This window comes from Coregonus clupeaformis, unplaced genomic scaffold (genome assembly GCF_020615455.1).
Source record: "Coregonus clupeaformis isolate EN_2021a unplaced genomic scaffold, ASM2061545v1 scaf0009, whole genome shotgun sequence".
Classification (NCBI taxonomy): Eukaryota; Metazoa; Chordata; class Actinopteri; order Salmoniformes; family Salmonidae; genus Coregonus; species Coregonus clupeaformis.
Window position 1 is genome coordinate 1,255,001 of NW_025533464.1, and position 15,238 is coordinate 1,270,238.

The 15,238-nt window shown below is 48.5% G+C and overlaps 1 protein-coding gene across 7 annotated transcripts in view; it reads right to left on the bottom strand.

Moving 5' to 3' along the window:
* The window catches only part of LOC121575702 (signal peptide, CUB and EGF-like domain-containing protein 1), a 93,578-nt gene that overhangs the window by 41,921 nt on the left and 36,419 nt on the right, over window positions 1-15,238 (bottom strand). For all 7 annotated transcript variants that reach the window (XM_041888984.2, XM_041888983.2, XM_041888982.2 and 4 more), the window contains exon 5: window positions 334-459. In XM_041888984.2, the coding sequence (XP_041744918.1) occupies window positions 334-459 (126 nt within the window). The remainder of the gene's footprint in view (window positions 1-333; window positions 460-15,238) is intronic.

Consider the following 15,238-nt stretch of genomic DNA (forward strand, 5'->3'; position numbering starts at 1 on the left):
AGAGAGAGAGAGAGAGAGAGAGAGAGAGAGAGAGAGAGAGAGAGAAAGAAAGAGAGAGAGAGAGAAAGAGAGACAGAGAACAAGAGAGAGAGAGAGAGAGAGAGAGAGAGAGAGAGAGAGAGAGAGAGAGAGAGAGAGAGAGAGAGAGAGAGAGAGAGAGAGAGAGAGAAAGAGAGATAGAGAAAGAAAGAAAGAGAGAAAGAGACATGGAGAGAGAGACAGAGAGAGAATAACACAACAACACAGTTGGAACACAGAACTATGGCTTTGACCTTGGCTCTGGAGTGGGTGACCCCACACCAAAGCCCTCATATATAATTGGAGGGTACGTACATGTACAGTCTCTCAGGTTCTTTGCCAGCTCGAACCCGGGCCGGCACTCGCAAGCCACGCCCCCCTTTGGAGTCTCCCTGCAGATGTGGGCGCAGCCGTGGTCCTTGTTCATGCAGTTCATTCCATCTGTGGAGGGAGAGGGAGGGAGGGAGATGGAGAGAGAGAGGGTGATAGAGAAATCATATTAGTGTAAGATGGTTCTGTAGACCTGTAGTTGAAGACCAAAGGTCTTTGTAGGAGCCCTGCAAGGAGAATCAGATGCCCGTCTGATTTGGCTCATCCTTCAGCCCCATGTGACAGAGGAGAATGAGCCATGCTAGAAAACATTGATGGGTATGGTTGCAAAATTCAGGGAACTTTGAATACATTTTGGTTTTCCAGAATTCCTGATTGGAGGGTTCTGGATTTCCTGCTTATTCCTTCCTGGTTCTGGGAATCCTCCAACCGTGATTGCTGGAAAACCAGGGAATTTATCGAAACCCTATTGATGGGGTCATAACCATGTCTGACTGATTGACTGATGGGTTACGAGCCTGGCAGACGCCAGTTGGACTAACAGAGAGTGGGCAGATAGGAGAAGGGCTATTTAAACATCCTCATTCACAACAATGAATGGGGTGAAGTTCCCCCCTCCATCACAAACACACTACAGACTCCTCGAGAGTGATGTGCTGTGAGAGCAAAATAAATTAGTAAAACATTCCTGCCACAGCGCCCCTTTCCATCCTCACTGGGGATAGCACAGGGGCGTCACGGTTAGCCCTGGCCGGACAAAGCTGAAGACAGTTAACTCTGTGAAAGTCAAACACATCAGTCATTTTACAATCACACTTTTCTCCCCTCTTTCTTGCTCTCTCTCGCTCTCTCCCTTGCTCTCTTTCTCTGTGTGTGTGTGTGTGTGTGTGCATGTGTGAATGGTTGAGAAAGCCATGAAAAAGATCCCGGGACATAAAGGGTTCCCCATCCAGCCCTTAATATGAGACAGGAGACAGGGGTGAGGGGGAGGCTTATCAAACGGAGGCCGTGGACCCCAATGTTTTCCTTCCCTAATTGCGCAAAGCCGGTTTGATGCTCTCTGACATCCTGCCTGAGTGCATTGAGGGTCAGAGGGACATTAAGGATTACACATTAAAGAGCTGCTCCCAGACACATATTCACATACGCACACACTCTTGCACACACTCACGCACGCATGCACACACACACACACACACACACACACACACACATACACACACGTGCACGCACACACACACAGACACATACAAGTCCCAGTCAGAGAGCATATGCCAGGATCAATTAAGCCAAGTGTTAATTTAATGGCTCTACACAGTCCAACTCCCTCCTCCACCTCCTCCCCCAGTCCTCCTGTCCTCTCCTCCCTCCACAGTTCAGTGGTGATCTGAGGTTCCTTCCTGTCAGTCCTTGTGGCTGTACATTCCCCCCTTCTCTCTCCACCCGTTTGATGTGGTTTCAGCCCCAGCCCATTGATTTACACAGCGGCCCGGCGTGTTAATAACTTAAATGGCCCAGTATTTAAATCTTCATTAGAGGGGAGAGGTGAGGGGGAGATGAGGGGGGAGGAGAGAGAACAGAGGAGACTTGGGGGCCAGGACTCTCCAGAGAGGAGTGGAGCTGGAAAACACAGCCAAAGATATCATTAGGGTCTGGGAAGGGCCTGGAAAAGTTACACGGAACGTTTGAGAATATTTTGGAATCTCTCCTCGTCGGGAGCAGGGATCAGAGGATGAACGTCTTACGTGTGTGTGTGAGAGTGTGTGATGAGTGATGAGTGTAAGTATGAGTGTGGGCGAGTAAATCAAAGTTACTTAGACACCTTGATGTTCTTAAATAAACCCAAATGATCATTAAGGTGACATGTCGGGCAGAGAAAGGAGAGATGGATGGAGAGAGGGAGTGCACTAAGAGGATGAAGAGAGAGGGGGAGTGGGTGCTCCTCTAAAGGAAACAGCACTGAGACTTCAATACCCACGGAATGCATTCTCTCACAAGGGACGTTTACCAAGACAACACCATCGTCCTCCCCCCTCCCCCAGACACCCCCCTCCACTACATCCTGGTCCTCTCCAAAGCTCTCAAGGAGCAATGTGCAGCCCTCTCTGGTTTTCTGTTTGTGGTGTGGTGAGAGTAACGATCCCTGGGGGCCCTTCATGTGCCTCATTAGAAGTCCAAAGTACCTCCCTAGAGAGGGACGCCAGGAGCCCCCTTCACAGACAAATCTAACATTACCGTCCTAAAGCATCTCCTTCCTAAAGACCCAATCTGAAAGATTCCCTATTCATTGAAGGTGTTGAGGCGACACTGTGGAAAAATGCAACAAATAATAATACTTTTCATGTATGTAGCGTGAAATGTAAAGTTATATTTCTTCCTGTACAATTAATGTATTTTGGTTTATGCAGGTGAAAATAAACAGTATAGTGTGACTCAGATCGGTTAGGTTAGGAAACATTTCCTTATGGAAAAGGAATATCTACGGCCACCTCAACCCACAGCCCTCACAACGCAACAGTTGACAAAATATACACTGTGGCTGAAAAAAAAACAACGAAATCCATAGGAAAGCAGTGTGTACAACTCCATCTATAGTCAATTTAAACCTGGGAGAAGTCAAATAAACCTGGGAAAAGGAGAAGGTGGAGAGGGACCCCTGGCCTCAGCACAATCTGTCCTGAAACAGCAAACAGAGCCGGGCGCTGCCTGGGCCGTGAGCTCTGCTGGCCTCTCTATACGTACAATGTGATGAGATGGCTGGCTGAAGGAAGGCAACTGAAATGTTCAGTTATCAAACCTGAAGTTCAAAGTGACGGGTCGATAAACGTTCCCCGCCATATCACGAGCTCTGATGAACTCAGTTTGTGCTAAACGTCAATGACAGATAGAGAGAGGGGGTGTGGGGGAGGGAGGGAGGGAAAGAAAGAGAGAGAGAGAGAGAGAGAGAGAGAGAGAGAGAGAGAGAGAGAGAGAGAGAGAGAGAGAGAGAGAGAGAGAGAGAGACACACACACACAGAGAACAGACAGAGAGCGAGAAGAGGGAATGAGACGGAAAAAGGGTAAAGCGGAGACAGAGAGAAACAGATGGAGACAGACAGAGAAAGAGACATATATCAGCGACTATGGAACAGAAAAGAGCTCGAAGTGAAACGGTAAGGGTTGAGTTGAGAGTTGGGCTGACTGTTCCATTCCAGCTCCCTGTGCTCATTGTTTTGACTGGGGAGGTCAGTGGGTCCAGAACTACTGAATCACTCTGTAGTGGAGGAGAGGAGGTAGTAGTCCTGTAGTGGAGGAGAGGAGAGGAGGTAGTAGTACTGTAGTGGAGGAGAGGAGAGGAGGTAGTAGTACTGTAGTGGAGGAGAGGAGGTAGTAGTACTATAGTGGAGGAGAGGAGGTAGTAGTACTATAGTGGAGGAGAGGAGGTAGTAGTAGTACTATAGTGGAGGAGAGGAGGTAGTAGTAGTACTATAGTGGAGGAGAGGAGGTAGTAGTAGTACTATAGTGGAGGAGAGGAGGTAGTAGTAGTACTATAGTGGAGGAGAGGAGGTAGTAGTAGTACTATAGTGGAGGAGAGGAGGTAGTAGTACTGTAGTGGAGGAGAGGAGGTAGTAGTACTGTAGTGGAGGAGAGGAGGTAGTAGTACTGTAGTGGAGGAGAGGAGGTAGTAGTACTATAGTGGAGAAGAGGAGGTAGTAGTACTGTAGTGGAGGAGAGGAGAGGAGGTAGTAGTACTGTAGTGGAGGAGAGGAGGTAGTAGTACTGTAGTGGAGGAGAGGAGGTAGTAGTACTGTAGTGGAGGAGAGGAGGTAGTAGTAGTATAGTGGAGGAGAGGAGGTAGTAGTACTGTAGTGGAGGAGAGGAGGTAGTAGTACTATAGTGGAGGAGAGGAGAGGAGGTAGTAGTACTGTAGTGGAGGAGAGGAGAGGAGGTAGTAGTACTGTAGTGGAGGAGAGGAGAGGAGGTAGTAGTACTATAGTGGAGGAGAGGAGGTAGTAGTACTGTAGTGGAGGAGAGGAGGTAGTAGTAGTACTATAGTGGAGGAGAGGAGGTAGTAGTACTATAGTGGAGGAGAGGAGAGGAGGTAGTAGTACTGTAGTGGAGGAGAGGAGAGGAGGTAGTAGTACTGTAGTGGAGGAGAGGAGGTAGTAGTACTGTAGTGGAGGAGAGGAGGTAGTAGTACTGTAGTGGAGGAGAGGAGAAAGTAGTAGTACTATAGTGGAGGAGAGGAGGTAGTAGTACTATAGTGGAGGAGAGGAGAGGAGGTAGTAGTACTGTAGTGGAGGAGAGGAGAGGAGGTAGTAGTACTGTAGTGGAGGAGAGGAGGTAGTAGTACTGTAGTGGAGGAGAGGAGGTAGTAGTACTGTAGTGGAGGAGAGGAGGTAGTAGTACTATAGTGGAGGAGAGGAGGTAGTAGTACTGTAGTGGAGGAGAGGAGGTAGTAGTAATTTAGTGGAGGAGAGGAGGTAGTAGTACTGTAGTGGAGGAGAGGAGGTAGTAGTACTATAGTGGAGGAGAGGAGGTAGTAGTACTGTAGTGGAGGAGAGGAGGTAGTAGTACTGTAGTGGAGGAGAGGAGGTAGTAGTACTATAGTGGAGGAGAGGAGGTAGTAGTACTGTAGTGGAGGAGAGGAGGTAGTAGTAATTTAGTGGAGGAGAGGAGGTAGTAGTAGTACTGTAGTGGAGGAGAGGAGGTAGTAGTACTATAGTGGAGGAGAGGAGGTAGTAGTACTGTAGTGGAGGAGAGGAGGTAGTAGTAATTTAGTGGAGGAGAGGAGGTTGTAGTAGTACTGTAGTGGAGGAGAGGAGGTAGTAGTACTATAGTGGAGGAGAGGAGGTAGTAGTACTGTAGTGGAGGAGAGGAGGTAGTAGTAGTACTATAGTGGAGGAGAGGAGGTAGTAGTACTGTAGTGGAGGAGAGGAGGTAGTAGTACTATAGTGGAGGAGAGGAGGTAGTAGTACTATAGTGGAGGAGAGGAGGTAGTAGTACTGTAGTGGAGGAGAGGAGGTAGTAGTAGTACTGTAGTGGAGGAGAGGAGGTAGTAGTACTATAGTGGAGGAGAGGAGGTAGTAGTACTGTAGTGGAGGAGAGGAGGTAGTAGTAGTACTATAGTGGAGGAGAGGAGGTAGTAGTACTATAGTGGAGGAGAGGAGAGGAGGTAGTAGTACTGTAGTGGAGGAGAGGAGAGGAGGTAGTAGTACTGTAGTGGAGGAGAGGAGGTAGTAGTACTGTAGTGGAGGAGAGGAGGTAGTAGTAGTACTGTAGTGGAGGAGAGGAGGTAGTAGTACTGTAGTGGAGGAGAGGAGGTAGTAGTACTGTAGTGGAGGAGAGGAGAGGAGGTAGTAGTACTGTAGTGGAGGAGAGGAGAGGAGGTAGTAGTACTGTAGGGAGGAGAGGATAGGAGGTAGTAGTACTGTAGTGGAGGAGAGGAGGTGGTAGGACTATAGTGGAGGAGAGGAGGTAGTAGTACTATAGTGGAGGAGAGGAGAGGAGGTAGTAGTACTATAGTGGAGGAGAGGAGAGGAGGTAGTAGTACTGTAGTGGAGGAGAGGAGGTAGTAGTACTATAGTGGAGGACAGGAGGTAGTAGTACTGTAGTGGAGGAGAGGAGGTAGTAGTACTATAGTGGAGGAGAGGAGGTAGTAGTACTATAGTGGAGGAGAGGAGGTAGTAGTACTGTAGAGGAGTAGAGGAGGGGAGGTAGTAGTACTGTAGTGGAGGAGAGGAGGTAGTAGTACTGTAGTGGAGGAGAGGAGGTAGTAGTACTGTAGTGGAGGAGAGGAGGTAGTAGTACTGTAGTGGAGGAGAGGAGAGGAGGTAGTAGTACTGTAGTGGAGGAGAGGAGGTAGTAGTACTATAGTGGAGGAGAGGAGGTAGTAGTACTGTAGTGGAGGAGAGGAGAGGAGGTAGTAGTACTGTAGTGGAGGAGAGGAGGTAGTAGTACTATAGTGGAGGAGAGGAGGTAGTAGTACTGTAGTGGAGGAGAGGCGGTAGTAGTACTATAGTGGAGGAGATGAGAGGAGGTAGTAGTACTGTAGTGGAGGAGAGGAGGTAGTAGTACTGTAGTGGAGGAGAGGAGGTAGTAGTACTGTAGTGGAGGAGAGGAGGTAGTAGTACTGTAGTGGAGGAGAGGAGGTAGTAGTACTATAGTGGAGGAAAGGAGAGGAGGTAGTAGTACTGTAGTGGAGGAGAGGAGAGGAGGTAGTAGTACTATAGTGGAGGAGAGGAGGTAGTAGTACTGTAGTGGAGGAGAGGAGGTAGAAGTACTGTAGTGGAGGAGAGGAGAGGAGGTAGTAGTACTGTAGTGGAGGAGAGGAGAGGAGGTAGTAGTACTGTAGTGGAGGAGAGGAGAGGAGCTGGTAGTACTGTAGTGGAGGAGAGGAGAGGAGGTAGTAGTACTGTAGTGGAGGAGAGGAGGTAGTAGTACTATAGTGGAGGAGAGGAGAGGAGGTAGTAGTACTGTAGTGGAGGAGAGGAGAGGAGGTAGTAGTACTGTAGTGGAGGAGAGGAGAGGAGGTAGTAGTACTGTAGTGGAGGGGAGGTGATGATGTAGTAGTACTATAGTGGAGGAGAGGAGGTAGTAGTACTATAGTGGAGGAGAGGAGAGGAGGTAGTAGTACTGTAGTGGAGGAGAGGAGAGGAGGTAGTAGTACTGTAGTGGAGGAGAGGAGAGGAGAGGAGGTAGTAGTACTGTAGTGGAGGAGGGGAGGTAGTAGTACTATAGTGGAGGAGAGGTGAGGAGGTAGTAGTACTGTAGTGGAGGAGAGGAGGTAGTAGTACTGTAGTGGAGGAGAGGAGGTAGTAGTAGTACTATAGTGGAGGAGAGGAGGTAGTAGTACTGTAGTGGAGGAGAGGAGAGGAGGTAGTAGTACTGTAGTGGAGGAGAGGAGAGGAGGTAGTAGTACTGTAGTGGAGGAGAGGAGAGGCGGTAGTAGTACTGTAGTGGAGGAGAGGAGAGGAGGTAGTAGTACTATAGTGGAGGAGAGGAGAGGAGGTAGTAGTACTGTAGTGGAGGAGAGGAGAGGAGGTAGTAGTACTGTAGTGGAGGAGAGGAGAGGAGGTAGTAGTACTATAGTGGAGGAGAGGAGAGGAGGTAGTAGTACTGTAGTGGAGGAGAGGAGAGGAGGTAGTAGTACTGTAGTGGAGGAGAGGAGAGGAGGTAGTAGTACTATAGTGGAGGAGAGGAGGTGGTAGTACTGTAGTGGAGGAGAGGAGAGGAGGTAGTAGTACTGTAGTGGAGGAGAGGAGGTAGTAGTACTGTAGTGGAGGAGAGGAGAGGAGGTAGTAGTACTGTAGTGGAGGAGAGGAGAGGAGCTGGTAGTACTGTAGTGGAGGAGAGGAGAGGAGGTAGTAGTACTGTAGTGGAGGAGAGGAGGTAGTAGTACTGTAGTGGAGGAGAGGAGGTAGTAGTACTGTAGTGGAGGAGAGGAGGTAGTAGTACTGTAGTGGAGGAGAGGAGGTAGTAGTACTATAGTGGAGGAGAGGAGGTAGTAGTACTATAGTGGAGGAGAGGAGGTATTAGTACTATAGTGAAGGAGAGGAGGTAGTAGTATTGTAGTGGGTCCAGATAAGACAGGCCCGCAGCCAACCCAACCCTCCCCAGCCCCTATCCTCCGCTCCCCCCTCTGGAGCTCTCAGGAGCCCAACGCCAGGTCCAAACATATCACAGCCCTGTTAATACAGCCTGGACAACCAGCAGAACACATCAAGTGTTGGACTGGAGGATAAATATGAGAGAGAGGGGGAGACAGAGATGTTGAGAGAGTGAAGGAGAGGGGAATGCAAGGGGAGAGAGAGAGATGGAGGAGGTGAAAGAGTAAGAAAGAGGGGGGGAGAAAGGGAAAGAGAGAGGGGGAAGGAGGAGAGAAAAAGAAAGAAGGAGACAGAGAGAGTAGGTGGAACACAGAGAGGGAGTGAGAGACAGAGAGAGAGAGAAGGAGACAGAGAGGCCTATTTTAGTGCCTCAGGTCTCTCCTGCCTCCAGTATTTCCGCTGAGGGATGAGGGATGAGATGATGTTGGTGTTTTTGTGGCAGGCTGGATGCCAGTCAGAGAGACCGAGAGGCTGATCTCTCTCTCACCAGGGCTGCCTCAGTCAGCCAGCCAGCCTGGTAAACACCATGAGGAGTCCAGGACACACAGGGGAGCTGCCTGAAGAGAGAGGGGTCCTCTGAGGTCTGAGAGGGATGAGCTGTTGTTCTGCATCTCATTCGAGAGTTGTCATTCATCACTGTCCCCTGTAAATGTGTGCGTGTGCTTGTGCACGTGCATGCGTGCGTACATGTACGTGTGTGTGTGTGTGTGTGTGTGTGTGTGTGTGGTGAGGACCAGAGTGGTGAGCACACAGCACAGCCGCCCATAAAGATTCCACTTAAAAGGACCCTTTTAAATAAACCCTTTAAAAGCTCCCAATGTAATATCAAACGGAAAGGACGTTCAAAGCTTCGCTACAACAATTTATACAGCTATTAGAGCTAGGCTAAAGTTCCTCTTCAAAGAGGGCTTTCTAGATGGCTGATTTGTCCTCTCTCTGTTGCTGCGTAGGTTCTGATGTCAAAGACGGCAGGTAGAGAAAAATTATCTTTGAAGACTAACTTGAAGATTCCACCTCTTACGTAATGGCTTTTAAGATGTACGTAGCAACTATCCTCACTACTGTATAGGTGAGTTACTTGTTAACGGACTGTCAACCATACAGTATAAACCAATGAGACTATTTGACTGGTTTAAATCAACCACAATCGGTACTTTGTTGTATGGAATGGAAGAGGTAGACATCTATAGGTAGATACATGGATGGTTGTAGCCAAACTGGTAGGAAGTATTAAGGCGACCTTGTCCCTTCAACTAAAAACTGCAGGCTCGTTGGAGGAAAAACCACACCACACACGCGTGCACACACACACACCCCTCCTCTCTTCTCTTTCCGCCCGTGCTCTTGTAAATGCCATTTTAATTTAAATCTGTCAGACTCGCTCTCTCTCTCTCTCTCTCTCTCTCTCTCTCTCTCTCTCTCTTTCACTGGCCGACTGAAACCACAATGCTATAGGTACTAAGCCATGAATTTCAATGAGCGCTTTTCTTCAACGCGCTGCATTGATGTCATTCAAACTGAGCACTCCCCTATTCCAATAACCCTCCCCAATCTCTTCCTCAAATACAAGAGGGCGCACAGACACACTCACTCTCTCTCTCTCTCTCTCTCTCTCTCTCTCTCTCTCTCTCTGTCGTGGGAAGTTGAGTCTCAGGCGAAAGCAAAGGTGATATTAGGGATTCCTGTCAGACCCTCAGTCCTTCAGGACTGTGATGTCATAATAAAAGGACCAGGTGGGACCACCAGTAATCCCACCAGTAACACAGGGCCTCTCCTCTGCTGTTGCATTAGTGAAACAGCGTTTACATCCAGACAGTGACTGGGTGGAGAGGAGGGCAGGAAGCTGGCAGTTTAGTTCACTTTAACAAAGTCCAGCTGTTAAGGGAACAAGAGATTTAATAACCTGGTGCCAGATCTGTTTGTACTGTCTTGCTCCTATGGTCATTGGAGTTGGCAAGACAGCACAAACAGATCTGGAATCAGGCTACAACTGTAACTGTTATTTGGGTCAGGAACCTTCCCCAACCTGGATTATTTGAATTACAAGAGGAAGTGTGTGTGTGTGTGTTTGCGCGCATGTGTGTGGGGACAGTATGGAGATGTTGCGGCGTCCATTCCCCTGTAGCTCTGACGCTTGTAACTAACTCAACACACACACCGGCTCAGTCACACTCACACTCGTAAAACATTTTGACTCACCAAAGACAAACTCTGGCCTAAAAATACAGCGAACATGGCATGAGAAGAGAAAAAAATGTCAAACGGACAGTCTTCCGAAGTAAATAACAACTCATATTTACCCCCAAAGAGAGAGAGAGAGAGAGAGCGAGAGAGAGAGAGAGAGAGATAAAGAAAGAGAGAGAAAAATGAAATAGAGAGGGGGGAGAGGGAAAGAGAGAGAGAAACTCACAACCAAATCATTAGAGGTCCCTTTCAAAGCCTTTACACGAACTGGAATAATATTTAAACAAAGTATTTATAAAATGGAGGAAGAGTTTCTGTTTGAGAGGGAGGGAGCGTGTGGTCAGTGTGTTAGCCTATGCCCAGTAACTTTCAGCACCTCGACCCTGCTCTGATGTCCGGCTGTGTGTGTGAACACATTGAGATCCGCCTGGACAGATTATCCTTGTATTCAGCGCAGTTCAAGGAAAGGTCTGCAGCCATACAAAACCAGGCAGGACTGAGGAAAACCTTGGAGCCTGAAAACACTGAACCGTTTTCCCATTGACTCAACACTGGACAAAAGACACTGTCAAATGTGTGATTGAATGAGAACAATTCAGGTCTAAGTGTGCTTTCAGAGACATCTTATCCCAATCTTTCTCCGGCCACTCACCCTGTCTTTATTTCCTAAAACCTTACACAATGAAGAAAACCCCCACACACATGAAGGAACACACCCACACAGACACACACATCATCACACAGGAAACTAAACTCACTCTGAACTGATCTCTTACCAAGTTCACAGACATAAACTTGGGAGTCTCGTCCCCAACTCCTAGCCTCATGATTATTATTTGTCTCCAGCATAAGAAGACAGAAAGCTCGGCCTGACCTGTCTGTCTGAGTGGCTGACATACCCGCCTCTCTGTCACACCAAGACCCATCGCACACACTCCTCCCACACCATTCAACCCCAAACTCTGCCACCCCCCCACCCCCATACCGCACGCACGCAGGCACACACACACACCCAGCAGCCTCCAGGATCCCACTGTCCCACCAGGATGTTTGCTAGAGTATGTGTGTGTGTGGGGGGGTTAATACAAAGCACAAACACTGACCCTCTAGATCCTAGATGATTGTCAATGGCTGCACTGCATTCTCAGGACAACTTATCTGATAGAGCAAACTGAGGGATTCAGATAGGAGAGACACAGGGAGGACACACACACACACACACTATTTTCCTACAGTAATTTACAGTCTTTGAAAGGGAGACAAAGTTAAGTGTGTTTAGGTGTAAGTGAAGTCTATATACTGTTTGATACTATAGGAACTAATTGATGATGACAGTAGCTAGGTAGAAGTGTTCCCACTAGTTAAGAGAGTTCAGCAGGACCCTTGGGCCGTCATTTAAGAGTTCCCTTCACCTCTGATTTCCTGCCTCTGTTTGTTTAAAGTGAGAATTCCTCCGCCATATAGAGAGAGAGAGAGTTTGTGTGTGTGAGCGTGTGTGTGTGTGAGCGTGTTTGTGTGTGAGCACAGCAACAGCAGCCTCCCTCTGTCTGCTTCCTCTCCTCACACAACTTCAAATAAACACGCTTCCATTGGTCGACTGAACTGTGTTTGTCTCCTGTGTTTATTTTCCCCTTTTCTCCATTCCCCCGTTCCCTCCACCCCTATCCCTCAACTCTCCCTCCATCCCAATCACTCAACTCTCCCTCCACCCCAATCACTCAACTCTCCCTCCACCCCTATCCGCCAACTCTCCCTCCACCCCTATCCCCCAACTCTCCCTCCATCCCAATCCCTCAACTCTCCCTCCATCCCAATCCCTAAACTCTCCCTCCACCCCTATCCCCCAACTCTCCCTCCATCCCAATTCCTCAACTCTCCCTCCATCCCAATCCCTCAACTCTCCCTCCACCCCTATCCCCCAACTCTCCCTCCACCCCTATCCCCCAACTCTCCCTCCATCCTAATCCCTCAACTCTCCCTCCATCCCAATCCCTCAACTCTCCCTCCACCCCTATCTCCCAACTCTCCCTCCATCCCAATCAGCTAACTCTCCCTCCATCCCAATCCCCTAACTCTCCCTCCATCCCAATTCCCCAACTCTCCCTCCATCCCAATCCCCCAACTCTCCCTCCATCCCAATCCCCCAACTCTCCCTCCATCCCAATCCCCCAACTCTCCCTCCACCCCTATCCCCCAATTCTCCCTCCACCCCTATCCCCCAACTCTCTCTCCACCCCTATCCCCCAACTCTCTCTCCACCCCTATCCCCCAACTCTCTCTCCACCCCTATCCCCCAACTATCCCTCCCTCCATCCCAATCCCCCAACTCTCCCTCCACCCCTATCCCCCCAATTCTCCCTCCACCCCTATCCCCCAACTCTCAATCCCCCAACTCTCCCTCCACCCCTATCCCCCAACTCTCCCTCCACCCCCTATCCCCCAACTCTCTCTCCACCCCTATCCCCCAACTCTCTCTCCACCCCCTATCCCCCAACTCTCCCTCCCTCCATCCCAATCCCCCAACTCTCCCTCCCTCTATCCCAATCCCCCAACTCTCCCTCCACCCCTATCCCCCAACTCTCTCTCCACCCCTATCCCCCAACTCTCTCTCCACCCCTATCCCCCAACTCTCCCTCCATCCCAATCCCCCAACTCTCCCTCCATCCCAATCCCCCAACTCTCCCTCCACCCCTATCCCCCAACACAGGTCAGATTAAAGTCACCCTCTCCTTCAACACATGTGAGGAGGGCAGAAAGACTACATGGGAAAGTCCAGTTGTGGACTGGACCAAACAAAAGCTGTCCTGTGTTAGTAACTACAGCAGTGGTCACCAACTTTTTCTGAGTCACGATCACTTTCACAGTCAAAAAGCAAACCGAGATCTACCGCTCAGATTTCTTTTAAACATGACTTAAAAATGTAATATGAACCTAATAAAAACAGTTCTGTAGGAATGAGGTTTGTGTAGTAGGCCTGATACATTATGTCTGGCCTGACAATATCGTTCTTCTCAGACCAAAACTGGAACTTTGATAACAAAATAGATCAGTTGATGTAGCACTTTCGAGGCACAGCTGAGCATAAATTGAAATAATTAGCAAATCATTAAATTAGCTTTTTTATTTTACTGGACTGATTGTACCTGTATCTGATGGTCAAGGTGCTTTCAAGACAACTGGGAACTCGGGGAAAAAACAAGGTAAAATGATGATGTCAGTGACCTTCAGGTCAGAAAGTTGTAGCGCTAGAAAGATGACCGTTCAAAACAATTATTCCCAGTCCAATCTCGTTTTTTCCCAAGTTCCCAGTTGTCTTGAACGTACTGAAGTCGGAAGTCGGAGATGTCTGAGTTCCCAGTTCCCAGTTGTTTTGAACACGGCATTAGTGTCAGTGGAGGGAGGGAGAGAGCAGCAGAGGGTCCGCCTCTCACGGTCCCTGCCCTCTCCTTCCTTTCCTCCGGTGAGACTGACCAGAGAGAGGGGGGCACCTTCTTCCACCTGATGGCGAAACTCGAGTAGCTCAGCATCTGCCTCATGCACAAATTCATGTCGTTCCTATGACCAGAGAAAGTGAAATATTCCTCGACATTAAAGTAGAGACGATGAGCTGCTAATAATAAAAATGCAGGGCTATCGAAACACTTGGCTACTAATTCATTGCAGCTGCAGCGTGAGTGGTAGTGCAGAGAAGCACACAACAGTGTTGACAGTGCTGAATAAAAACTTAAACAGCAGCTCTTTGCTGTATCCTTTGACAGTCTCTCTCTGGTCATGGGTTTTAGAAGTTATGAAATCTCATGTAGGCTAGTATCAAACTTTTCTGGAAGCTGTAGGCACGATGATTTGAGCCAGCGCAGTAGGTGTGCTCAATTTAGCCACAAATCTCCCGGTCCGCCAGGTAGGTGAAGTTTGTCTTTTCAGACAAATTAAAAAGTTCAAAATGGGAACACTTTGCCTATCCGGTGCGCAGGGATTCTGAATCAAGTGCACCTACCGCCAACAAAATAAAATAAATACAAATAAAGGAGTGCAGGCCTTCATCGTTGGCTTTTCTACAGAAATATTTGGTGATCGACTAGGAATGCCTTGAAGACCGCGATCGACTGGTTGGTGACAACTGAACTACAGTATACCTGACTGCTGTTAGCTAACCTGCTATCTTTCTACTGTAGGTGACATCATTAGTGTCAAGGGGCACCAACAACAGTGACATGGTCAACAAAGACCTAGTGAACAGCAGTGTAATGCAGTTGCTCCACTGGCCCTATGCGGTTCCTTACCGATTTTTCCACCAGTGATATAAAGGTTGTGAGTTAGTGAGTAAGTGAGTAAGTGAGTGGCTGAGTGTGTGAATGTGTGAGTGCGTGAGTGAGAAAGTGAGTGAGCGTATGAGTGAATGAGTGGATGAGTGAGTGAACAAATAAATGACTGAACCAACCATCCAACCAAGCAACAAACTAATGAGACAGGGCTCCAGACAGTGTCACTATACACCTCCGGTCCCCCTTTCAACCCTTAGTTGTCAGTGCTAAGCTAGGTATCCCTGCCATTATATATAGCACTCTCAGGAGCCGTTGACAGGCCATTTTATCTGCCCCACGAAACCACATAAATCACACAGAGCTTCTATTTTCACACCCGCCGCTCCGGGAGACCCACGAAGCCGCACACACACACACACAGACACACACACAGACACACACAGACACACACAGACACCACCGCCACCGATTAATGATTTTCCAACCGTCCGAAACAAACATCATGACAGCAGACACAGGTTGTCTACTAACTCCCGACACTGCCAACATGCCATGTTTCCACTGTTGGGCTGAGCATGCACACACTCAGACATGGGTCCCCTGTTGTGTGTGGTTAGGGTAAAAGACTGGCTAGAAGATCTCATAGAGGGTGTTAAGTCATATAGTAATTATAATATATAATAGTAATTACAATTACTTCATAATGTGTTTCTCTCACCCTATTTCTCTGTCTTTCTCTCTGATGGATATGAAGTTCCTCAGACAGGAGGAAAGTTCTTTTTTTTTAGGAGGATTCTGAGTGGTTCCCAGGGCCAGGCTCTGAGCATCGGGCAGACTGTCGGGGTGGGCACCAAC